Raw genomic sequence first — 23,426 nt, forward strand, 5'->3', positions numbered from 1 at the left:
CCTCTCTTCCCATGCCCCACTTGCAGGAACCTATGTCAGATGCAGGAAGACAACAGCAGCTTCTCTCTGCTTCTAGACCTTCTCTCAGAGCTGTATCAGAAGCAGCCCAAGATTGGCTACCACCTACTCTACTACCTGAGGGCCAGGTGGGTGTGGTCCCCATGTTTCAAATGTTGTCAGGACGCGTTCTAGAGAGCCTCTCTCTTGCACAGACTCTCCGACCCGGGACTGTCATCACCAGGGCCTTCTGTGTGGGTTTGTTTGGTTGATTTAGTTTGTTTTGTTTTGTTTTAATTTTTTTTAATAGAGATGGGGTGTCACCATGTTGGCCAGGCTGGTCTTGAACTTCTGACCTCAGGTGATCCATCCATCTCGGCCTCCCAAAGTCCTGGGATTACAGGTGTGAGCCACCGCGCCCAGCCTAGTTTGGTTTTAAGAGACAGCATCTTACTCTGTTACCTGATCATAGCTCACGGCAGCTTCAAACTCCTGTGCTCAAACCATCTTCTGGATTCCAGCCATCAGCCTACCTCAGCCTCCTGAGTAGCTGGGACTACAGGCATGCACTACTACTATGCCAAGCTAATTAAAAAATTTTTTTTTGGTAGAGACAGGGTCTCACTTGTTGCCCAGGGTGGTCTCAAACTCCTGGGCTCAAGTGATCCTCCTGCTTCAGCCTGAGTGGCTGGGATTATAGGCATGCACCACCAAGCCCAGCTGTTGGTTTTTGGGGTTTTCCCCCCCTCTCAATAAGACTTGTGCACTCCTAAGGCTTTTTTTTAATTTAAATTTTATTTATTTATTTATTTAGAGATAGGGTCTCACTCAGTTACCCAGTCTGGAGTGCAGTGGTGCGATCTCGGCTCACTGCAGCCTCTGCTTCCCAGGCTCAAGCGATTCTCCAGCCTCAGCCTCCTGAGTAGCTAGGATTACAGGCACCAGCCACCAATGCTTAGTTGATTTTTGTATTTTTGTAGATAGGGTTTTGCCATGTTGCCCGAGCTGGTCTTAAAGTCTTGGGCTCAAGTGATTTTTTTTCTGAGACAGAATTTTGCTCTTGTTGCCCAGGCTGGAGTGCAATGGTGCAATCTTGGTTCACTGTAACCTCCGCCTCCTGAGTTCAAGTGATTCTCCTGCCTCAGCCTCCCAAGTAGCTGGGACCACAGGCATGCACCACCATGCTATTTTTTTTTTTTTTTAATGTATTTAGTAGAGATGGGGTTTCACCATGTTGGTCAGGCTAGTCTTAAACTCCTAACCTCAGGTGATCCACCCACCTCAGCCTCCCAAAGTGCTGGGATTACAGGCATGAGCCACCAGGATTGGCCTCAATTATTTTTTTTAGTACATTCATGAAGTTATACAACTGTTACTATCTAATTTAGAAATAACATTTTGCCAGGTATGGTGACTCATGCCTATAATGTCAGCACTTTAGGAGGCTGAGGCAGGTGAATCACAAGGTCAAGAGATCGAGACCATCCTGGCCAACATGGTGAAACCCCGTCTCTACTAAAAATACAAAAATTAGCTGGGCGTGGTGGCATGTGCCCATAGTCCCAATTACTGGGGAGGCTAAGGCAGCAGGAGGCGGGGGTTACAGTGAGCTGAGATCATGCCACTGCACTCTAACCTGGTGACAGAGCGAGACTTTGTCTTAAAAAAAAAAAATTATCACCCCAAAAAAATCACCTCATACCCATTAGCAGTCACTTTGCCATTCTCCCCTTCACCCAGGCAATCACTGATCTGTTTTCTGCCTCTATAGATTAAGATTTGCTTGTTTTGGACATTTCAGATAAATGTCAAAAATAAGTAAATACAGTATGTGATCTTTTGTGACTTGCTTTTTTCACCTAGCATAGTGTTTTCTAGGTTCATCTATGTTGTAACGTGTATCATTTCTTCATCCCTTTTTTGTTTGTTTTGAGATGGATTCTTGCTCTGTCACCCAGTGCAAGTGCAGTGGCGTGATCTCAGCTCACTGCAACCTCCGCCTCCAGGGTTCAAGTGATTCTTCTGCCTCAGCCTCCTGAGTAGCTGGGACTGTAGGTGCGTGCCACCACATCAGGCTAATTTTTGTATTTTAATAGAGATGGGCTTTCACTGTGTTGGCCAGGCTGGTCTTGAACACCTGACCTCAGGTGATCCACCTGCCTCAGCCTCCCAAAGTGCTGGGATTATAGGCATGAGCCACTGTACCCGGCCTTTCATTCCTTTTTAAGGCCAAATAACATTCCAGTGTAGAGATATAACATGTTGTTTTTCCTTTTGTCTGTTGGCAGACATTTAGATTGTTTCTACTTCTTCACTATGCAAATGGAGCTGCTGTGAATATTCATTTACAAGTGTTTGTGTGGACATGTTTTCAGTTGTCTTAGTTCTATACCTAGGAGTGGAATTGTTGGGTCCTGCGGAAACCCTATTTTTACATTCATAAGGAACTGCCAAACTGTTTTCCAAAGTGGCTGCAGTTGTTCTGTATTCCCACCAGCAGTGTGTGAGAGTTCTGATTTTCTCCACATGCTCCGCAACACTTGCTATCGTCTGCCATTTTGCTTCTAGTCGCCCTAGTGGATATGAAGTGGTATTGCCTTGTTTTGGCTTCCATTTCCCTGATGGCTAATGATGTTGAGCATTTTTTTTCATGTGTTTCTTGGCCATCTCTATATTTCTTTTGAGAAATACCTTCAAAATTTTTCCCATTTTTGAGTTATTTGTCTTTTTATTCTTGACTTTTAAGATTTTTTTCTTTTTTGAGACAGAGTTTTGCTTTTGTTGCCTAGGCTGGAGTGCAATGGCGTGATCTCGGCTCACTGCAGCCTCCACCTCCTGGGTTCAAGTGATTCTCCTGCCTCAGCCTCCTGAGTAGCTGGGACTACAGGCATGCACCACCTTGCTCAGTTACTTTTTGTATTTTTAATAGAGACGGGGTTTCTCCATGTTGGTCAGGCTAGTCTTGAACTTCTGACCTCAGGTGATCTGCCTGCCTTGGTCTTTCAAAGTGCTGGGATTACAGGTGTGAGCCACCCGGCCTGGCCAAAAATGCTAACTTTTTATGAAGCCAAATTTGTCTATTTTTTTCTTTACCACTTTGTTTTTTTGTTGACATGAAGGTTTATTCCTTTGTTCTCTTCCATGAGTTGTGTGGCTTTCTTACATTTAGGCCTACCTGCCATTTTGAGTGAAGTTTTTATGGTGTGAAGTGTCATTACCCTTGTGGTTAGAGCCCAGAAAGCAAGAGAGAGAGCCTTCTCCAGCCTGACCTGAGCCCTCCCGTTTCTGTTCTTGATTCTCATCAGTCGGTAGCTTCACTGACCGTGGTTGGAGCCCTTTTGAGCTCTGGGGAAAGATGGAGAGAAAGAATATCTCCTGGTTCCCATGAGTTATTAAGCCCCTGGGGAGGGACATGAGGCAGATCAGCATGGGGCATCTGGAGCTGGTGAAGCAGTTTTAGAGCAGGAGCCCACTTCAGGGATGCTCAAAGGTGGGCACTGGGGTCAGGCTGCTGGCTCAGGCCCACCTGGCCTTGCAGCAAAGCCGCCGCAGGGAAGATGAACCTGTACGAGTCATTTGCCCAGGCTACCCAGCTGGGCGATCTGCACACCTGCCTGATGATGGACATGAAGGCCTGCCAGGAGGATGATGTACGGCTCCTGTGCCACCTCACGCCCTCCATCTACACAGAGGTCAGTGCCCACATCCGTATCTGTGCCACAGGGCTCATGGGAACACATCTCAGTGAACACTGTGAGCACACACAACCCTGAACCCTCTTTTGTTCATTAGTGGGGATCACTAATCTAGGTGGGCTGTTGCTTCCCACACTCACAGCTACCCCCTCCTTCCAATTCTCTGGATTAATGGTTGAAACATTTCTAAAGCTCCCTGAATTCCTATCCTTTGTTGTAACTGGTGTGCGTTGGATTCTGGGCCTATGTACTTGGCTTCTCAGATTGGGCCCCATCATCTGGACCCAGGACGGGTCCCACAAACCAGATTCATGTACATATTTCCCAAGCCCTCTTGCCCTCTGATGGCTCATCCTTGCTTGGGTTCTCTCTGATAGTTCTAATGACCAGGGCTGCTGTAGTGGAGACTCACTTCATTTCCCCTGGTTCACTCACACTCTTCTCTAGGAAGAGCTCTTTCTCCTCTTGGTAGAAGTTCCCAGGAAGAGGGAAATGAGGACCCAGGGTGTGGGCATGACAGGAGGAACTGATCTCAGTCGAGTACTGGAGGAAGGAGGGGTGCAGATGCTGGACCCAGGGTACTTCCCTCCCCAGTTCTCCCTTCTCTAGATGGGGCCCTGCCTACCCCACACAACTCTAGACAAACTGTCTCTACACCACCTTTTTGGCCAAAGGTCCGCACAGGTTGGATTTCTTTGCTGCCAGAGATGCAAATATTTATTCTGCTGTTGCCACACAGAATCAGCTATCATGGCCAGTTCTCTGCTCTGGCTTTATATCTAGTAGCTCCCCATTCCTTTCATTACATACAAGCTTCGGGAACTATCAGAGAAAACCCACACCCCTGATAGTGGGCACACATAAATGACGAAACCTGGGGTCTTCAAATTCTCTTGAAGTCTTCCAGCGTCATAGCTGTTGGATCTCTGTTTAGGGGGTTACTTTAGGGCCCATGTCTTGCTGAACCAGTCAAACCTTGAGCTGTAATAAGAAAGGAGAGTGGGTTATGAGCTGAAAGCCGAGGGGCCCATCCAGGACTCTTCCCTTCTCTTTTTCCTTTTAGTTTCCAGATGAAACCTTGAGGAGTGGAGAGCTGCTGAACATGATCGTGGCTGTTATTGACTCTGCACAGGTGAACACTGAGCTCTGACCTCCCCAGAAAGACCTGGAAGGCAGCACTAGGGGAATAGGGCCTCTGCTTTCCCTCCAGGCTTACAGACAGGGAGCCCATGCCTCCCAGGCGCCCTCCCTCCTGGCTATGGTAGTGTGTACTTTTGGCTCTGGGACCTGGGAAGGAGAAGTGGGTCCCAAGCAAGGCAGGCTGAGGTTAGGCCAATCCTGCCTGGAGTTTCCCTTACTCTCCATATTCTTTGGATGTTCCTGTTCCACAGCAAGAGCTAAGGGGGTTGTGTTTTTAGCTCTCAACTGGCCTTTCCTTTGGCTCAGAGTGAAAATGGTCAGATCATTCCTACTTGACCTTTTCACCATGCTAGGTCCCCAAGAGGCTATAGCTTTGCTTGGGTCCATCTCAGCCCTGCACTGGGATCCCATTTTTCATCCTCTTCACTTAGTTCCCATTCATAAAAGAGGAAGCTTAACACCCAAGAATCCACCTTTGCCTTCCCCATGCCCAGCCTACATCCAGAGCCCAGCCTCTCAGGGTCCTTTCCTTCTCCTCAGGCTCAGACCGTGGCTGTAACTATTTTTGCCCAAAGGAGTCCTGAGGTTCCCACTCAGGCCTGTGGCTGCTTTATCAGCCCCTACACCCTTCAGAGTGCAGCATTCATCGTGTGCCATGTCCTTCCCGTTCCTTTAAATTGGGCTCTCGTGTCCTCTAATTCTTTTTTCCTTTATGAGCTTTCCTGTGTCCCCTCCATACTAGCTTCCTGGCCCCTTTCAGAGCTCATGGGTTCTGTCTCTTTTCCTCCACCTCCTTAGCTCCAGGAGCTGGTCTGCCATGTGATGATGGGTAACCTGGTTATGTTTCGAAAAGACTCAGTCCTCAACATACTCAGTAAGTGATCAGACCATTAGGTATGTGGGAGAGGAGAAGAGGGCAGGGTGTCAGTCCTATGTATTTTACGCTATCAGGAAAGCTGGCTCTGGGGCTGGGAAATTAAGGGAGCCAGAACTGTGCTCCACCCTGGTGTGGTCGGGGCAGTGTTTCTATGGATCTGTCCTACCTCTGCACCATCCCTGCTTGGGGTGCTGGTAGTCAGTGGATTCGCCGTGTGTGCGCGTGTATGTGTGTGTGTGTTTTCTTGATGGAGATATTTCTTCTGTCTCTTCCAGTCCAGAGCCTAGACTGGGAGACCTTTGAGCAGTATTGTGCCTGGCAGCTCTTTCTGGCCCACAATATTCCCCTGGAGACCATAATCCCCATCCTACAGCATCTCAAATACAAGGGTGAGTCGATTTGTGGGTAGGGAGCACATCAGACATGACACTTGCAATTCAGCTAGGGCAAGGCACTGCTATCCTTCCCACCAAAGTACACAAGGTCAGGCTCCCTGTCAGCCACTTTCGTTCTTTAGATGAGTCCTGTGGGCCCACCATGAGCCAGGCTCTGGGCTGGGGTTCAGGGACTGGTAGGAGTGGGGTAAGGGGCTCTACCTGGCTCCTCGTCAAAGACTCTCCTCATTCCCTTCACTGGCTGTTAGGGGATGAGAGGGGTCCTCAGATTCTATCCTGGAGTTATACCTTCCCCTGAACAGCCTCTTCCCTTCCCTCATAGAGCACCCAGAGGCCCTGTCCTGCCTGCTGCTTCAACTCCGAAGAGAAAAGTGAGTTCCACCTCTGGCGCCCTTCAGCCCTCAGTCTCAACCTCCCAAGAGCTGCTGTGGTCTAAAGGGCTTCTGTCCTGCTCCTTTTGCCATATTTTTTCCTGTCATTAACATCTGCTTATTCTGCCCTTCCCCCAGCGTGACTTACTAATGAGCAGCTCCCCTGGGATCTGGGCTTCCTCTCGACTTTACTCCCCTGCCCACCAGGAGCTGCCCTCGGAGGTGGGGAGGTGGGGACCGGACATCCCTGTTTCCTGCTGCCACAGCAGTTCTAATCCCTGGTGGCTTCTGCTCCCTGCGCCTGCCTTCCCCTGCCCCCACCACCCCATGCTCCTGCAGGCCACTGCACAGCTAATCCAGGAGGAGGGAGGGTTAGGGTAGAGGGGTCACGCACCATCCTCTCCCTCACCCTATGCAGAGTAGAGCCAGTGGACCCACTGTGCCTTGAAAGGGTGGGGCAGAGGAGAGAGTGGCAGCCCCACCTTCCCGCACAGCTGCTTTAACAGCGTCCCCAATAAACAGGACAGCAGCTGTGTATCTTTTCTGCCTTCCTTCCACCCTTTCTCCTCTCTTGCCTGAGAGACTAGAAATGGTACAGAGTGTCCTAGAGGAAGGGGAAGCTGGGAGGCTGCGGGTGGCTGTGGCTTCACAGCCGTCTCCTGCCCCCTTCCTCCAACTGTACACCAGGTTGGCCCATAGCTCTAGCAAGGTAGGGGTAGGGGAGCATCTGGATGTCATATGCTTGTGCTTCTGCCTCCTGGGCCCACTCCCTGATGTCTGGTGGAGGAGGAGGAGAACTGGGGCGGGGGGGGGGGTGCTTCTTCCCAACATATACACATACACCTTCTCCTACCACAGCAAGTGAAGAATCTCACTTCTCTCCTGGCTTCCACAGAGGATGAAACCAGGCATTCCTTGGCCTAAAGAGAAGAGGGAGAGGGATGTGAGAGTAGAGGGTGGGGAGGCCAGGGTTTGGGAAATCAGTGGGAGAGACCCAGCATGCCCTGTGGCCACTGTGCAAGCAGCACCCAGGGCCCCCTTCCTCCCCCAGGCCCAGCGAGGAGATGGTGAAGATGGTGCTGAGTCGGCCCTGCCATCCTGACGACCAGTTCACCACCAGCATCCTGCGGCACTGGTGCATGAAGCATGACGAGCTGCTGGCTGAGCACATCAAGTCCCTGCTCATCAAGAACAACAGCCTCCCTCGCAAGAGACAGAGGTGGGACGCGGTCCCTGTCCACCCTCCAGGCCAGGCAGTCTGCAGTGACTGCTGCCCTGGGGTGGTTGGGGAGGGGCGGGGGCGCCAGTGCTGTCCCAGCCCAGTTTGTGGGCGACATCTAGTGGTCCAAAGCCACATGGCATGTGAGACCACTGTGGCCCTTTCTCCCTCTCTTCCAATGCCCCTGGGGCCAGGATCCCATGTTCTAGGCACACCTCTCTCACCCAACCCCAGCCCTCCTAGCCTGCCTGTCCTGCTTCCCATATAGGCTGCCTCTGTCTTATGGGGCCCTGGTGGGTGGAGGGTGTCTCGCACTCTGGAACCTTCCCACACCCAGACTCTGGCTCTGGTGATTCCTGCACAGCTTGAGGAGCTCTAGCAGCAAGCTGGCCCAGCTGACTCTGGAGCAGATCCTGGAGCACTTGGACAACCTGCGGCTCAACCTGACCAACACCAAGCAGAACTGTATGCCTTCCCACGTTGGTGCTGCCCTGGCCCCAACTATGCCTAGAGCCAGGCTGGGGGAGGCAGGACACCCGGGGTCAAAACCCAGACTCTTGGGATAAAACCACCTTTGGGTGCTGTTTAATAAGCTCCCAGATATCTGATTGTTTTTCCGTCTCTGCGCTCCCTTTTTCTCCCTCTAGTTTTTAGCCAGACCCCAATTCTGCAGGCACTGCAGCATGTCCAGGCAAGCTGTGATGAGGCCCACAAGATGAAGTAAGGCTCCTGCCCCTGCGGGCCTTGGAAAGTAGTGGGGGGAAGGCCTAAGGGACACAAACGTAATGGCTAGCAAGACCTTAGGGTCCTGGGTTGAAGAAAAAGACTGGCCAGGGGTGGTGGCTCACACCTGTAATCCCAGCACTTTGGGAGGCTGAGGTGGGCAGATCACAAGGTCAGGAATATCAAGACCATCCTGGCCAACATGGTGAAACCCCGTATCTACTGAAAAATACAAAAAATTAGCCAGGTGTGGTGGTGGGCGCCTGTAGTCCCAACTATCCAGGAGGCTGAGGCTGGAGAATCGCTTGAACCCAGGAGGTGGAGGTCGCAGTGAGCCGAGATCATGCCATTGCATTCAGCCTGGTGACAAAGCAAGACTCGGTCTCAAGAAGAAGAGAGACATAGGTCTGGGGCAGAGAAGAAGATGGGGGTGTGGTGTGAGCAGCAGGCTCCCAGTCACAGCTCTTGTTCCTTTCCCTCAGGTTCAGTGATCTCTTCTCCCTGGCAGAGGAGTATGAGGACTCGTCCACCAAGCCACCCAAGAGCCGGCGAAAAGCAGCTCTGTCCAGTCCTCGAAGTCGAAAGAATGCCACACAGCCCCCCAATGCTGAAGAAGAGTCAGGCTCCAGCAGTGCTTCGGTGAGAGCCCAGCCAGTGCACAGCGGGTAAAGGAGCACTGGGTGCAGGTGGAGTTGGCGCCAGCAGCTGCCCAGGCTGGTAACTTCCTGTTTCTCCTCCTATTCTCTTCCAGGAGGAGGAGGACACAAAACCGAAGCCTACCAAGCGGAAACGAAAAGGGTCCTCTGCAGTGGGTTCTGACAGTGACTGAGGCCCTGTGTTCCCCCATCCCACCCCCAGCTGGACTGCCCTTGCCTCCTTGTTGAATCAAAGGTTAATAGAGGTTGGGGAGATTGCAGGGGAATCACCCTTGCCCCATCCCCAGGCTCACCCAGTGGAAGGAGGAGCTGCCATGCAGCCCCCAGCCCTTCCCTCCTCCTGGGGTCTCCAGCCCTTCACACTGCTGTTCCCAATTATATTTGGGTTCTGACTGAAGCCCGACACTCTGTAAAATCAGACCATAGTGGAAGTCCTCAGCCCCCGGGCCCCTTCCCCAGTCTCCTCCCCTACTCCCAAAGAGCCATTTCAACAGAGAAGGGAAATGACAAAGGGGCATATGGCCAGCGAGCAGACTCAGGGTGTGGGTGTCCCTTCCCGCTTCCACCTTTGGGTTTCGGTTCTGAAGAGGCGTTTTATAAAGTCACTCTCCACCTGCCGGTGTGAAATGGGCATCTGTGACGTGGTCAGGCTGTCCATAATCAGGGGAGAGATGCTGCAAGCATTCAGAAAGGAGTCTGAAAGAGTGGCCACAGCCCCATGTGCTGTGCCCTGGAGGCTTCGGTTGGCCTGACGTTGGTACCTCAAGCTACAACCAGAGCCTGGGGAGTCCCAGAGGCAAGTTCACAGAACTGTCAAATGATCCCATTTCCTTGAGTCGCTTTTTTTTTTTTTTGCAGAGATAATCGCGTCTTAAAAGTTGTTTTTAAGTGACAATAAAACAAGCCAGAATGTCTTGTGCTCGAGTGTCTGCTGGCATTTGCCCCATGCATGTATCGCTGGTCTTGATTTGATTGGCACCCCACTTGTAACCTCAGAACCTCCCCCTTTCCCTTCCTGCTCTGCCCCCACTTTTTTCTAGAGCAGAAGGGACTTGGCTTTGGCCCCTACCCAGCCTTCCTGCTGCTACTGGAGGTGGGAGCCAGGCACTGACCTGTCTGGGCAGGACCAATCCCCTGTAGGATGAGGCCTGTCCTTACTCATTTCTCAAACTAGAGGCTTCCAAAAGGTTGGTCATCCTCCAGTTGATGAAGTCTGTGTGCTTACCAACAACCACCGGAGGACCCGCTGCTTGACAGGGGAGGGACGTTCCAGCTTGGTCTCCAGGAGCAACTGTACCTGGAGATCAAGTTCAGATATCAGGGAGGGACGGAGATGCTCTTCCTTCCACAGTCTGGCCACTTGCCGGGCCATGGGAACCAGCAGAGGAGAGTTCCTTGGCTATGCTATTGTTCCCCGCTGTCCAGGGAGAATGGAGGCAGACTGAGAGGAGTGAAGTTTGGGCAAACTGCAGACAGCCGCTCTTCAGCCCGAAAATTTGTTCTTTTTACAGAATCCAGGTTCTCCCCTCCCTCATCACTGCTGCTCCTTACTTTCTTTGAAAGCCTAAACCACCGGAGGCCTCTTTTTTCCTTCCTCTCTCCTTCCCCAGTTTCCTCTGCCCCAATTAAAACCAGGATGGAGAGCATTTGCTGGCTTGTCCTAATTTTGTTCCCTTGCCCAAAGGGAGGGGACTCTATTGTGGCCCCTCATTAAACTGGCAGTCTGGGTTTCCACCCATCCCCTGGGGTTGCAGCTGTCGGCTGGCAGGAGGGGATGGGCCTGCCTATCATGCTGGGACTCGCAGAACCAAATGGGCCAGGGGCCAAATTCATTCTTTTGGGGGAGACCAGTGGTACCTTCCCTTCACGGGAAAATGAGAAACATTGAGGGGAAGATGGACTGCAATCCAAACGCCCTGGCTCTCAGGCCTGGACTCCAGAGTTTAGCCAGATGCCTAAACCACCCAAGCCGAGAAAGAACTTCAGATTGAGGGAAGGCGCGAGCACCGCCCAGGACTTGGTAGGGTGCGAGCCGAGAGCAGTCCAGGACGGAGCGCGCCTAGGGCGGAGCGTAGGCTGTGGGGAGGGCCGGGAGTCCGGGGCCGCCCCACCCCCGGGCTTCTGCTCTCCGCCCGTGGGGAGTGGTGGGGGAGCCTGGGTGGGAAGGGGCGTGTGCCAGCGCACGCGCGCTCCCGGGAAGGAGAGGTCTCAGAACGAGCGGCTCTAGGTTTTAGGGAGGGAGGACCAGGCATGTTTGCGAGCGGCTGGAACCAGACAGTGCCGACGGAGGAACCGGGCTCCATGGCTGCCCTCCTGCTGCTGCCCCTGCTGCTGCTGCTACCGCTGCTGCTGCTGAAGCTACACCTCTGGCCGCAGTTGCGCTGGCTCCCGGCGGACTTGGCCTTCGCGGTGCGCGCCCTGCGCTGCAAAAGGGCTCTTCGAGCTCGCGCCTTAGCCGCGGCTGCCGCCGACCCGGAAGGTCCCGAAGGGGGCTGCAGCCTGGCCTGGCGCCTCGCCGAACTGGCCCGGCAGCGCTCCGCTCACACCTTTCTCATTCACGGTTCGCGGCGCTTTAGCTACTTGGAGGCGGAGCGCAAGAGTAACAGAGCTGCGCGCGCCTTCCTGCGTGCGCGAGGCTGGGGCCGGGGATCCGGCGGCGACAGCGGCGCGGGGAGCGCTGGAGAAGGCGATCGGGCAGCGCCGGGAGCCGGAGATGCAGCGGCCGGAAGCGGCGCGGCGCTTGCTGAAGGGGACAGTGCGGCCCCTCTGGCACCTGGAGCGACCGTGGCGCTGCTCCTACCCGCTGGCCCAGAGTTTCTGTGGCTCTGGTTCGGGCTGGCCAAGGCCGGCCTGCGCACGGCCTTTGTGCCCACCGCCCTGCGCCGGGGCCCCCTGCTGCACTGCCTCCGCAGCTGCGGCGCGCGCGCACTGGTGCTGGCGCCAGGTAAGGTTGGAGCGCCGAACTGACTAAGGCGGGGCCAGCAACAGAAGGGGGCGTGTCGGGGAGCGCCGAAGGGCTAGGTCTCATCCCTGGGTTAGGGAAGAAGCCGACTATCCCTTAGGGTTCGAAAGCGAGTGGAAGTAGAAGTCTCCGGTTTTGCGAAGGGATGAGGCGGAATCTTTGGTGCCCCAAGGATCCTCAAGGAGTCGAGTTACAGGCCTCAGACCCATGATGGAACTTCCATACCCTTTACCCTCACACAAGAGCAGTGTGGGCTGGGGTGGGGAGGCGGCGTGGAGGGGAGGCTCTTCTAGGTAGAGCCAGGGCCCTGGCGCTGTGCTTTCCCACATTTCCAGAGTTTCTGGAGTCCCTGAAGCCGGACCTGCCCGCCCTGAGAACGATGGGGCTCCACCTGTGGGCTGCAGGCCCTGGGACCCACCCTGCGGGAATGAGCGATTTGCTGGCTGAGATGTCCACTGAAGGGGATGGGCCAGTGCCAGGATACCTCTCTTCCCCACAGAGCATGACAGACACGTGCCTGTACATCTTCACCTCTGGCACCACGGGTGAGGGCCGGGCACCATGCTTACCTCCCGGTAACTAAAGCAGAGGAAGGGAGGGGTCTGGGAACAGGGACTGAGACCTCCTCAGCTCCCAGACCACTCCTTCAAAGCCCCCAGAGAGGATGCCGATTTCACTGGTACTTCCTTTTTGTCTCATTCATTTCACTCTCCAGTCCCCTCACTTCCTCCTCGTTTCTCCACCTCCCCCAGACCACCCATATTTCCAGTACAGCCTGGCCTCCGTCCTCAGCTTCTGTCCTGCCTCTGCCTTTCTTGGAAACCCAGTGGGGGTACAAACAGAGGTAGAACTTGGAGTCCACCCTTCCCCTGATCGCCCCACAACTGCCACCCCACAGGCCTCCCCAAGGCTGCTCGGATCAGTCATCTGAAGATCCTGCAATGCCAGGGCTTCTACCAGTTGTGTGGCGTCCACCAGGAAGATGTGATCTACCTCGCCCTCCCGCTCTACCACATGTCTGGCTCCCTGCTGGGCATTGTGGGCTGCTTGGGCATTGGTCAGTCTTTCCCACCCCACCTTTATTCATTCATCCAGCAAATATTAAGTACCTACTATGGTGTGAGTCCACCAGGGTACAGAATCTAGAGGACAGATGGGGCAGAGCCCTATTCACCAGGAGCTCTGTACAATGGGGCAGTGTCACCTGCCTGGACCTACAGACTGAGGAACAAGGGGGGGCCATATAGCCACATAACTCCAGACTTCAGGGTCAAAGGCAGGGGAGGACTGTGTCAGTCCAGGAACAGGCAAATAGAGACATGAGAAGGTGAGAGTGTGGAGGTTGGGATTGTTGTGACTGGGAAGTAGGGAAAGGGCATTAAGCTCTTCCAAGGCTGGGGACGGGCAAGGGGAGGGGGAAGAGGGCCAGCGCATCTTCCTGACAGTGTGACTCTCACAGCGGGCCCTTCCCAGGGAATGACTACAGTGAAGACTGGGGTCTGGAAAGAGGGGCTTAGACTCCCCACTCTGCTCTTAATCTTACCTCCTTCCTTCCCCCACTTCCCACTTCCGGCAGGGGCCACAGTGGTGCTGAAGTCCAGGTTCTCAGCTGGTCAGTTCTGGGAAGATTGCCAGCAGCACAGGGTGACAGTGTTCCAGTACATCGGGGAGTTGTGCCGGTACCTTGTCAACCAGCCCCCGGTGCGTAGGCACAGATCCGGGGCAGAGCCACTGATAAAGGGCTAGCTCACGAGGAGCAGGACAGTTGACAGGGGACACTAAGACAGGGAGTTGGAGGGAGAAGTAGCAAGTAAAAAATGGCAGTGTAGGCCGGGCGCGGTGGCTCACGCCTGTAATCCCAGCACTTTGGGAGGCTGAGGCGGGTGGATCACAAGGTCAAGAGATCGAGACCATCCTGGTCAACAGGGTGAAACCCCATCTCTACTAAAAATACAAAAAAAAAAAAAAAATTAGCTGGGCATGGTGGTGCGCGCCTGTAGTCCCAGCTACTCGGGAGGCTGAGGCAGGATAATTGCCTGAACCCAGGAGGCAGAGGTTTTGGTGAGCTGAGATCGCCCCATTGTACTCCAGTCTGGGTAACAAGAGCGAAACTCCGCCTCAAAAAAAAAAAAGAAAGAAAGAAAATGGCAGTCTAGGATAAGGAGCTGGAGATGGCCTAGGCCATCTGATGCTTCCGTTTCTGAAGGAAGTTACAGTGGGAGGGAATTCTGGGGAATGCGGAACAGGAATTTACTTCGAGGAGCAGGCATCTTGGTGCTGAAGCTCCGGCCCCTCTCCCACTCATCTCAGAACAAGGCAGAGCACGGCCATAAGGTCCGGCTGGCAGTGGGCAGCGGGCTGCGCCCAGACACCTGGGAGCGTTTTGTGCGGCGCTTCGGGCCCCTGCAGGTGCTGGAGACATATGGACTGACAGAGGGCAACGTGGCTACCATCAACTACACAGGACAGCGGGGTGCTGTGGGGCGTGCTTCCTGGCTGTACAAGGTGAGGGCAGAGAGGAAACGGAGAACCTGTGGAAGAGCAGAGGGCTGGCAGGAGAGGGGCTCATGTGACTGCCATGATCCAGTACCTGGGTCTCCCTTCCCCCAGCACATCTTCCCCTTCTCCTTGATTCGCTATGACATCACCACAGGAGAGCCGATTCGGGACGCCCAGGGGCACTGTGTGGCCACATCTCCAGGTTGGCGGTGTTCCAGTGGGGTGGGGCTGAAGCTGGCAGAGGAGGACTGGAATTAGAGACTGGGGTAGATGAGGGCAGGAGGTTCTGGGAAAAGTGACAGCACTCCTGACCCCAGTGACTCTGCCAGGTGAGCCAGGGCTGCTGGTGGCCCCAGTGAGCCAGCAGTCCCCATTCCTGGGCTATGCTGGCGGGCCAGAGCTGGCCCAGGGGAAGTTGCTAAAGGATGTCTTCCGGCCTGGGGATGTTTTCTTCAACACTGGGGACCTGCTGGTCTGCGATGACCAAGGCTTTCTCCGCTTCCATGATCGTACTGGAGACACCTTCAGGTATCTGTCCATCACTGGTTCTTCATCCTGGACATCTGATCTCTGTGATCCAAAGCTCCTGAACCTCAACTCCCTAATCTGCCGTCTCAACCTAGGTCCTCGGCTCATCTCTCATTCTCAGACCGCCTCACCGTTTCATCCCTGTGACGGTCTGGCACCCTGACCTCTGACCTTATCTCCCCACCAAGCCCATAGGTCCTGACGCCGGACTCCCAGTTTCAGATCTCTGCTCTCTGACAGGTGGAAGGGGGAGAATGTGGCCACAACCGAGGTGGCAGAGGTCCTAGAGGCCCTGGATTTTCTTCAGGAGGTGAACGTCTATGGAGTCACTGTGCCAGGTGCCTAGGCATGGAAGGTGGGGGAGGCACGCAGCACCACCTGAATTGGTAATGCCTGGGTGCAGGGAGCACGAGGCCTTTGTGGTGGTCAGCCATGGAGGGGCTTACTCTGTCTCCCACACCCACCAGGGCATGAAGGCAGGGCTGGAATGGCGGCCCTGACTCTGCGTCCCCCTCACTCTTTGGACCTTACGCAGCTCTACACTCATGTGTCTGAGAACTTGCCACCTTATGCCCGGCCCCGATTCCTCAGGCTCCAGGTAACTGGTCACTCCCAACCCCAGCCCCTCACCCCACGTGTCCTCACCCTACACATTCACCGTATGTATCAGCTTTGGGAGTCTGATGGCTCCCAGACTGCGATGAACCCCAATGTAACACACTCCATGAAGAGAAAAAGCATGGAGACTCACTCTTCACCCCCCTTCTTTCCTTACACCTGCCTTCTGGCCTGGCTCTTTCTCCTCCCTTTCACCTCCTCCCCTAAACCTGGACCTCACACCCCCTTTCCCCAGACCTGCTCCTTAACAAAATTCAGGCAACTCCCCTGAACTACCTCGGCAGAGTCCCCTTCCCTCCATCTCTCTGTGACCCTTCCTCCTGTCCCCAGGAGTCTTTGGCCACCACAGAGACCTTCAAACAGCAGAAAGTTCGGATGGCAAATGAGGGCTTTGACCCCAGCACCCTGTCCGACCCACTGTATGTCCTGGACCAGGCTGTAGGTGCCTACCTGCCCCTCACACCTGTGCGGTACAGCACACTCCTGGCAGGGGACCTTCGAATCTGAGACCTTCCACACCTGAGGCACCTGAGGGAGGGACTCTGTGGGGTGGGGGCCGTTCGTTGCAGTGTGCTGGGCTGTCAGGGACCTTTTCTATACTTCAGTCGCTATTTTGTAATAAATGTGGCTGGAGCAGATCCGGCTGTCTTTCTGACCTGCAGTATCTGTCTCTCTGTGGAACTGCTTTTTCCTTGAGAGTTTTCTCCTGGCATGGAGCCACAGACCCTGCGTTCCCGCCCTGACTGGCCATGGGCCAGAGCCCAGTGTCTGGACCTTGATGTTTTCCTCTCAGGTGACCCCAGGTGACCCTTGTCCTTGGAGAACCCCTGGTGACTGCTGTTTGTGCTCCTGTGCAGCTCAGCCCAGTTTTACTGAGTGCCAGGCTCCCACTGTTTTGTCTTGGGAACTGAAGGACCCAAGGGGTCAGCCAGAAGGGCTACGGTGGACAGAGGCACACAGAAACGCCACCCCTGGCGGCCAGCACTAACTCCTCCCCCAGAATCAGGTGTGGCTGGGCCTGGGGAAGAGTCTTAACTAGCCCAAACAAGTGTTTGGCTGTGGGGGAAAGGATGCTCAAGATGTCCCTCAGCCTCACAGCTGTCTCTGAGAAGCCATTCTTGAGGGGAAGAGTGGGGTGCCCCTGCCCCCAGATGTTTCTTTTCCTACCTGATGATGGTCAGACATTCCCAAAAGGGGAAGTCCCTGGTGGCCCCTCAGGTCCTGGAGGAAAGTTCGACAGAAGCCCCTCCCTGGAGTGGGGCTCAGAGTCCGTGTGGTGGCAGAAGGGATGGTGAGAACCAAAAGGAAAAAGGCCTCTCAGCCCCAAAGTGAGGGAGGTGTCAAGAAAGTTCATCATCTAAAAGCGTGGCGGAAGGTGGCAGGTTTAAAGTTTTGGAACGGGAGGGCTAGGAGCTACAGTCCCCCTCTGTTTTAAGCTGAGTCCTTGAAACGTTCTGCTACTTTGCCTTTCCCCTTCTGGCCCCTCTCCCCAGCATGAGAGGTCAGCGGACAGGCCCTTGGCCTGTCCAAGACACACTTGGGTCTCTACTGCCAGCCCTTCTGTTCCAAAAGTACAACCTGCCACCCTCCACCAGCAAGCCCAGTGCAGCCTCACCGACAGACGAGGTGAGGCCCACGCTGAGTTGCAGGGCACATCTTCAGGCACAGACCAATAAAAGTGACTTTAGCTCATTCTGTGCGCCTCTCCCATCTGCCCCACGAGGAGTGCAATAGTTAGGGTGTGCCTGGGGTAGGCGTGTAGGCAGCCTGTTGGCTGGCAGTGGGGCACCTCCTGCAGCTGCTCTTCCACACTAAGCCAAGATCTCCCCCATCGCAGAACCTCACACCAAGCTCTTTTCCACACACCTCCTGTTTCATTTGCTCTAAATTTGCACTGTTGGATCTAGTAACTGCTAGCCACATGTGGCTACTGAGTGCTTGAAATGGGGCTCGTCTATAGTGAGACATGGTACAACTGTGTAATACACACCAGGTATTCAAGACATAATAGAAAAAAATTCATTAATTGTTTTAGGGGCCAGGCACAGTGGCTCTCATGCGAAATCCCAGCATTTTGGGAGGCCAAGGCAGGCAGATCACCTGAGGTCAGGAGTTCGAAATCAGCCTGGCCAACATGTTGAAAATGTCCCTACTAAAAATATAAAAATTGGCTGGGCATGGTGGCAGGCACTGATAATCTGAGCTACTCAGAAGGCAGAGGCACAAGAATCACTTGAACCCAGTGAGCTGAGATCGCGCCACTGCACTCCAGCCTGGGCAACAGAGTGAGACTCCATCTAAAAGTAAGAAAATACTTATTGTTTTAGGCTAGGTGCAGTGGTTCATACCTGTAATATCAGCACTTTGGGAGGCCAAGGCAGGAGCACTGCTTGAGACCAGGAGTTGGAAGATGAGCATGGGAAGCACAGCAAGACCACATCGCTACAAAACAATTTTAAAAATTAGTGTGGCATGGTGGCACGTGCCTGTAGTACCACCTACTCCGGAAGCTGAGGTGGGAGGATCACTTGAGCCCAGGAGTTTGAGGCTACAGTGAGCCATGATTGTGCCACTGTACTCCAACCTGGGCAACAGAATAAGACACTCTCTCAAATAATAATAGTTTTATATGGCTTATATGTTGAAATACTATTTTGAATGTGTTGATTTAAAGAAAATGTATTAAAATTAATTTCACTTAGCTTTGCTTTTTAAAATGTAGCTACTAGAAAATTTAGAATTTCACATGTGGCTCAGGTTATATTTCTACTGAACAGGGCTGGCCTAAATCCTGACCCCACACTTCACTCTTCAAACGCACAAATGCCAAGTGTAACATGTCAGTTACACCTATGTCACCCCTGCTCTTGAGTATCTGCACTTTAGCAAGGTCAGCTGGGAGGAGGGGATTCTGGCCGTTGCTGGGACGAGCATTCTGTCTTCCAGTCCTCTGCTGAGCTCCCGGCTCAGCTCTTTGAACCAGCTGTGTCACAGAGGCTTCAACTACTGACAGAAATGGAAAGCTGCAAGAAGGCCGACTTTGGATTCAAAAGCTCAGGTTTTCTGTTTACCATAATTAAAAATAAATTTTAAAAGAATTAGCTTTGAGACCAGCCTGGGCAACATAGCCAGGCATGGTAGTGTGCACCTGCAGTCCTAGCTACTGGGGCAGGGGTGTGGTGCTGAGGTAGGAGGATCCCTTAAGCCTGGAAGGTCGGGGCTACAGAGAGAAGTGACTGGTAGACAACTGTACTCCACCCTGGGCAATAGAGTGAGACCCTGTCTCAAAAAAAAAAAAAAAAAAAAAAAAAAGGTTGCCCTACAAAAAGTTAATTGAAATAAAATTAAATGAGATTATAAAATAGTTTGCAAAGATGAACTAGGGGCCAGGTGCAGTGGCTCATGCCTGGTAATCCCAGCACTTTGAGAGGCTGAGGTGGAAGGATTACTCAAGCCCAGCAGTTCAAGACCAGCCTGGGCAACATGGTGAAACCCCATCTCTACAAAAAAATACATAAATTAGCCGGTGTAGTGGTGCACACCTGTAGTCCCAGTTACTTGGGAGGCTGAGATGGGAGGATCAAAGGATTGCTTGTGCCCAGGAGGCCGAGATGGCACCACTGCAATCTCTAGGCAACAGAGTGAGACCCTGTGTCAAAAAAAAAAAAAAAAAAAAACAGATGAACTAGCGTGGTCCTCAGTTGGTGACTGTCCTTTCTCAGAGGGTTGGAGAGAGGAGGATGGTGGATATAGAGAACCCAATCCTCAAATCATAGCAATGTTCTCAGCTTTGTGTCTGTGGAACCTTCCCTGAGGGTACTTTAGGCCACTTAGGAAGCGTTAAGGGGCCCCCTTCCCAAACCTGCCTCATAGTCAGGAGTCGGCAAACTATACTGCTTGGTTTTTGTTACATACAGCACACTAAGAATGGTTTTTGTTATTTGTAGGTAGTAGAAAAAAAAAAAGAATTTCATAATATGTAAAAATTACAGGGATTCAAATTTCAGTGTCCATAAATAGTTCTGCTGGCACTCAGCCGCGCTCGTTCGTTATGATTGCCTCTGTCCGCTTTCCTGCCACAACAGCAGGACCGACTGTTTCTGAGACCCGATGGCCTGCAAAGCAGAAAATACTTCCCATGCAGCCCTTGACGGAAAGAGCTTGTCGGCGCCACTGTCAGCCCCGCTCCTCCTGCGCCGCTGGGCTGCGGCTGCTTCCGTGAGCCCCGGGAAGGGGAAGTGGAAAGAAGCCCGTGAGCCGGGAGATACCCAGGGTGGCCGCGCGCGGCCCCACAAGCGGGCAGATGGTTTGGCAGGGACGATCGGGAGGCCCCCCTCGCGTGACGCCTGGAGATCCCTCCCTTCCCCCACCCCCACGTGGGGCTTAGTAAAAAAAACCCTGTCTCGGGCGCTGCTGGAGGCGGAAAGGCGTCAGGCGCCGGCAGCCAACCTACTCCCTGGCGGCCTTCAGCGGCCTCCATCCTGTGGACTCCAGCGAGGCGGTACTGCGCGCCCACGTAAACCCAGCCTCGCTGCGCAAGCGCAAATCGGCGCCCGCGAGAGGGGCGGGGCAGGCTGGGAAGGAGGGCGGAGTCATTCTCACGGGCGGGACCGACCGCTCCACGCCTCCAGCCAAAAAGACAAACGGAGGGGCGGGGCCGGAGTGCCCAGAGTTCTCCCAGAGCCTCTAGAGGGCAAAAACTCAACGAAAGGTTTTAAACCGAGATATGATTTACATACTTTAAAACTCACCTGTTTAAAGTATAAAATGTAGTGTTTTTAGTATATTCACAAAGTTGTGCATCCATGGCCACTACCTAACTTACAACATTTTTTTTTTTTTTTTTTTTAAGAGATGGGGTTTCTCCATGTTGGCCAGGCCAGTCTCGTACTCCTGATCTCAGGTGATCCGCCCACCTTGGCCTCCCAAAATGCTGGGATTACAGGCGTGAGCCACCGCGCCTGACCAATTTACAACATTTTTGTCACTCCACAAAGAAATCCCTATCCATTAGCAGTCACTGTCCACTCCTCCCTCACTCACCCTAAGCCCTGGCAACCACTAATCCTAGATATTTCACGTAAGTGGAATATATGGCCATTTCGTAGCCGGCCATCTTAACCTTAAAATGCGCTTAAAAAGTTTTTACCACTTCCTGGGTTCAAGCGTTCCTTCCACCCTCAGCCTCCCCAGTAGCTGGTACCACAGGTGGGCAATTTTTGTATTTTTTGTAGAGATGGGGTTTCACCATATTTCCAGGCTGGTCTCAAATTCCTGGGCTCGAGTGATCCGCCAACTTCTCAGCCTTCCAAAGTCCTTGGATTACAGGTGTGAGCGACCCCGCCTGGCCTTAAACTTTCTTTTTTAAATTTATTTTTGAGACGGAGGTTTGCTCTTGTTGCCCAGGCCGGAGCAGCGGCACGATCTCGGCTCACTGCAACCTCCGCCTCCCAGGTTCCAGCGATTCTCCTGCCTCCTATAAACTCTTTTTTCCCTTTGGGTTTTAAGGTATAATCTTGAGGCAAACTGCAGAAGCCTTTTTGCCTTAACCTTTAAATAGATTCAGCATCCCTCCCTTTCCTACAGTAGATATTCTGTTCACATTTATCTAACTGTATGCTAGTGTCTAATTATGCGCCTTCTTAGAGGGTCCAGAGACTAATCTTGAGATTAGTCCAAGTGTGGAGACCCAGCGGCAAAATTCCATAGATTACTTCAAGGTGGCTAGTTAACAACCCAGCCATTGTTGAGATGAGCCAGCCCAAGATCCAGGTGGACTGGGACTCAAAACAGCCACCACAACAAGACAGACACACAGCTCAATTCTTGCATGCCTTCCTTATCAAAGTGGTTGCTTTGGATGGGAATCCAGCCACTTCTCCTTACTAGTTTTGGTTAATAAAATCATTTTCTCTCTTTTTTTAAGACAGAGTCTCTGTCACCCAGGCTGGAGTGTAATGGCGTGATCTCGGCTCACTGTAACCTCTGCCTTCTGGGTTCAAGCTATTCTCCTGCCTCAGCCTCCGGAGTAGCTGGTACTACAGCCTCGTACCACCATGCCAGGCTAATTTTTTGTATTTTTAGTAGAGACAGAGTTTCACCGTGTTAGTCAGGATGGTCTCCATCTCCTGACCTCGTGATCCGCCCACCTCTGCCTCCCGAAGTGCTGGGACTACAAGTGTGAGCCACTATGCCCAGTCTAATCATTTTCTTAAAAAAAATTTTTTTTTTTTTTTTTTTAGATGGAATCTCACTCTATTGCCCAGGCTGGAATGCAGTGGCATGATCTCGGCTCACCGCAAACTCCGCCTCCTGGGTTCAAGCAATTCTCCTGCCTCAGCCTCCCGAGTACCTGGGACTACAGGCACCTGCCACCGTCCCAGCTAATCTTTGTATTTTCAGTAGAGACAGGGTTTCACCATATTGGCCAGGCTTGTCTTGAACTCCTGACCTCGTGACCCACCTGCCTTAGCCTCCCAAAGTGCTGGGATTACAGGTGTGAGCCACCTCACCCAGCCAAAAAAAATTTTTAAGGCTAGTCAAGTGAAGCAGTGGGAGTGGAGAAGGAACAAATCTGTAATTGGTTGTGATCAGTGAGTTGTAAACACCAATGCACTTGAACCAGCCTAAAAATCACTTTTTTTTTTTTTTTTTGAGACAGAGTCTTGCTCTGTCCCCCAGGCTGCAGTGCAGTGGCATGATTTCAGCTCACTGCAACCTCCACCTCCCGGGTTCAGGCGACTGTCCTGCCTCAGCCTCTTGAGTAGCTGGGATTACAGGCGCATGCCACCATGCCTAGCGATTTTTTTTTTTTTTTTGTATTTTTAGTAGAGACAGGGTTTCAGTTTTACCATGTTGGCCAGGCTGGTCTTGAACGTCTGCTCTTGTGATCCGCCCGCCTTGGCTGTCCAAATTGCTGGGATTATAGGCATGAGCCACCATGCCTGGCCTTTAAAATCACTATCTTTCTACCAGACCTTGCTCTTGTTTATTGGACTCTATAAGCAGCGAGCATCCAGACTCATGTTCAGTTGTATTTTGTGTCTGGCTTCTTTCACTTAGCAGAATGTTCTTTCTTTCTTTTTTAGAGACAGGGTTTCACCATGTTGGTCAGGCTGCTCTCAAACTCCTGACCTCAGGTGATCCGCCTGCCTCAGCCTCCCAAAGTGCTGGGATTACAGGGGTGAGCCACTGTGCCCAGCCTTTTTTTTTTTTAAAGACAGGGTTTTGCTCTGTCACCCAGGTTGGAGTGCAGTGACACGGTATCGGCTCACTGCAACCTACGCTTCCCAGGTTCAAGCAATCCTCCCACCTCAGCCTCCCCAGTAGCTGGGACTACAGGCATGTACCACCATCCCCAGCTAATTTTTTTTTTAATTTTTTGTAGAGATGGAGGTTCACCATGTTGCTCAGGCTGATCAGAAACTCCTGAGCTCAAGTGATCCACCAGCCTCAGCCTCTCAAAGTGCTGGGATTACAGGTGTGACCGCTGCACCTGGCCTTCATTCCTTTTTTATGGTTGTATAATATTCCAGTGTATGGATATCTGACATTTTGTTAATGCATTTATCTGTTGATGGACACTGAGGCTATTTACACCTTCTGGTTATTTGAATAATATTGCTATCAACATTCATGTTCAAATTCTTGTGTGGACGTATATTTTCAATATTCTTGGGTAGATATCTAGGAATGGAATTGCTAGGTCAAATGGTAACTGTTTCACTTTTTTTTTTTTTTTTTTAG

General features: G+C 52.7%; 2 protein-coding genes and 1 long non-coding RNA gene across 5 annotated transcripts in view; 2 read left to right on the forward strand and 1 right to left on the reverse strand.

The window, feature by feature from the left end:
* INTS3 (integrator complex subunit 3) overlaps positions 1–9,992 on the forward strand; it is a 49,675-nt gene extending 39,683 nt beyond the window's left edge. Inside the window, exons 20-30 of the mRNA XM_002759997.7 lie at positions 27–146; positions 3,536–3,689; positions 4,756–4,824; positions 5,631–5,706; positions 5,985–6,098; positions 6,427–6,475; positions 7,527–7,694; positions 8,059–8,159; positions 8,342–8,414; positions 8,900–9,056; positions 9,169–9,992. Coding sequence (XP_002760043.1) covers positions 27–146; positions 3,536–3,689; positions 4,756–4,824; positions 5,631–5,706; positions 5,985–6,098; positions 6,427–6,475; positions 7,527–7,694; positions 8,059–8,159; positions 8,342–8,414; positions 8,900–9,056; positions 9,169–9,246 — 1,159 coding nt within the window. The 3' untranslated portion in view covers positions 9,247–9,992. The remainder of the gene's footprint in view (positions 1–26; positions 147–3,535; positions 3,690–4,755; positions 4,825–5,630; positions 5,707–5,984; positions 6,099–6,426; positions 6,476–7,526; positions 7,695–8,058; positions 8,160–8,341; positions 8,415–8,899; positions 9,057–9,168) is intronic.
* On the reverse strand, positions 4,535–18,124 carry LOC144580230 (uncharacterized). Its single transcript, XR_013529370.1, has 3 exons — positions 18,029–18,124; positions 7,329–7,395; positions 4,535–4,673 (listed from the first exon to the last, which is right to left on the reverse strand). It is a non-coding gene; the product is annotated as an uncharacterized LOC144580230 (long non-coding RNA).
* On the forward strand, positions 11,284–16,341 carry SLC27A3 (solute carrier family 27 member 3). 3 transcript variants are annotated; one of them, XR_013529369.1, is made up of 10 exons: positions 11,284–12,017; positions 12,371–12,580; positions 12,934–13,092; positions 13,612–13,736; positions 14,346–14,540; positions 14,646–14,736; positions 14,864–15,062; positions 15,251–15,400; positions 15,530–15,660; positions 16,011–16,341. XR_013529369.1 is itself a non-coding variant. In XM_008984441.5 (10 exons), the coding sequence occupies exons 1-10, from the start codon at positions 11,324–11,326 to the stop codon at positions 16,185–16,187; spliced, it is 2,079 nt and encodes a 692-aa protein (XP_008982689.3). In that variant the 5' UTR covers positions 11,284–11,323; the 3' UTR covers positions 16,188–16,341. The 3 variants fall into 3 exon arrangements, 2 of the variants coding, with proteins under 2 accessions (XP_008982689.3, XP_035135828.1); XM_008984441.5 differs by having other exon boundaries at positions 15,303–15,400; XM_035279937.3 differs by lacking the exon at positions 12,934–13,092 and having other exon boundaries at positions 15,303–15,400.
* Positions 18,125–23,426: the final 5,302 nt, after the last annotated feature.

Source organism: Callithrix jacchus, chromosome 18 (assembly GCF_049354715.1).
Source record: "Callithrix jacchus isolate 240 chromosome 18, calJac240_pri, whole genome shotgun sequence".
Taxonomy (NCBI): Eukaryota; Metazoa; Chordata; class Mammalia; order Primates; family Cebidae; genus Callithrix; species Callithrix jacchus.

Excerpts from the sequence above, each read along its gene's own strand:
- SLC27A3 (XM_008984441.5), top strand. The coding sequence starts at position 11,324 with ATGTTTGCGAGCGGCTGGAACCAGACAGTGCCGACGGAGGAACCGGGC. Across the intron at positions 12,581-12,933 it reads CTTCACCTCTGGCACCACGG|GCCTCCCCAAGGCTGCTCGG; the intron begins GTGAGGGCCGGG and ends GCCACCCCACAG. Across the intron at positions 15,401-15,529 it reads CTATGGAGTCACTGTGCCAG|GGCATGAAGGCAGGGCTGGA; the intron begins GTGCCTAGGCAT and ends CACACCCACCAG.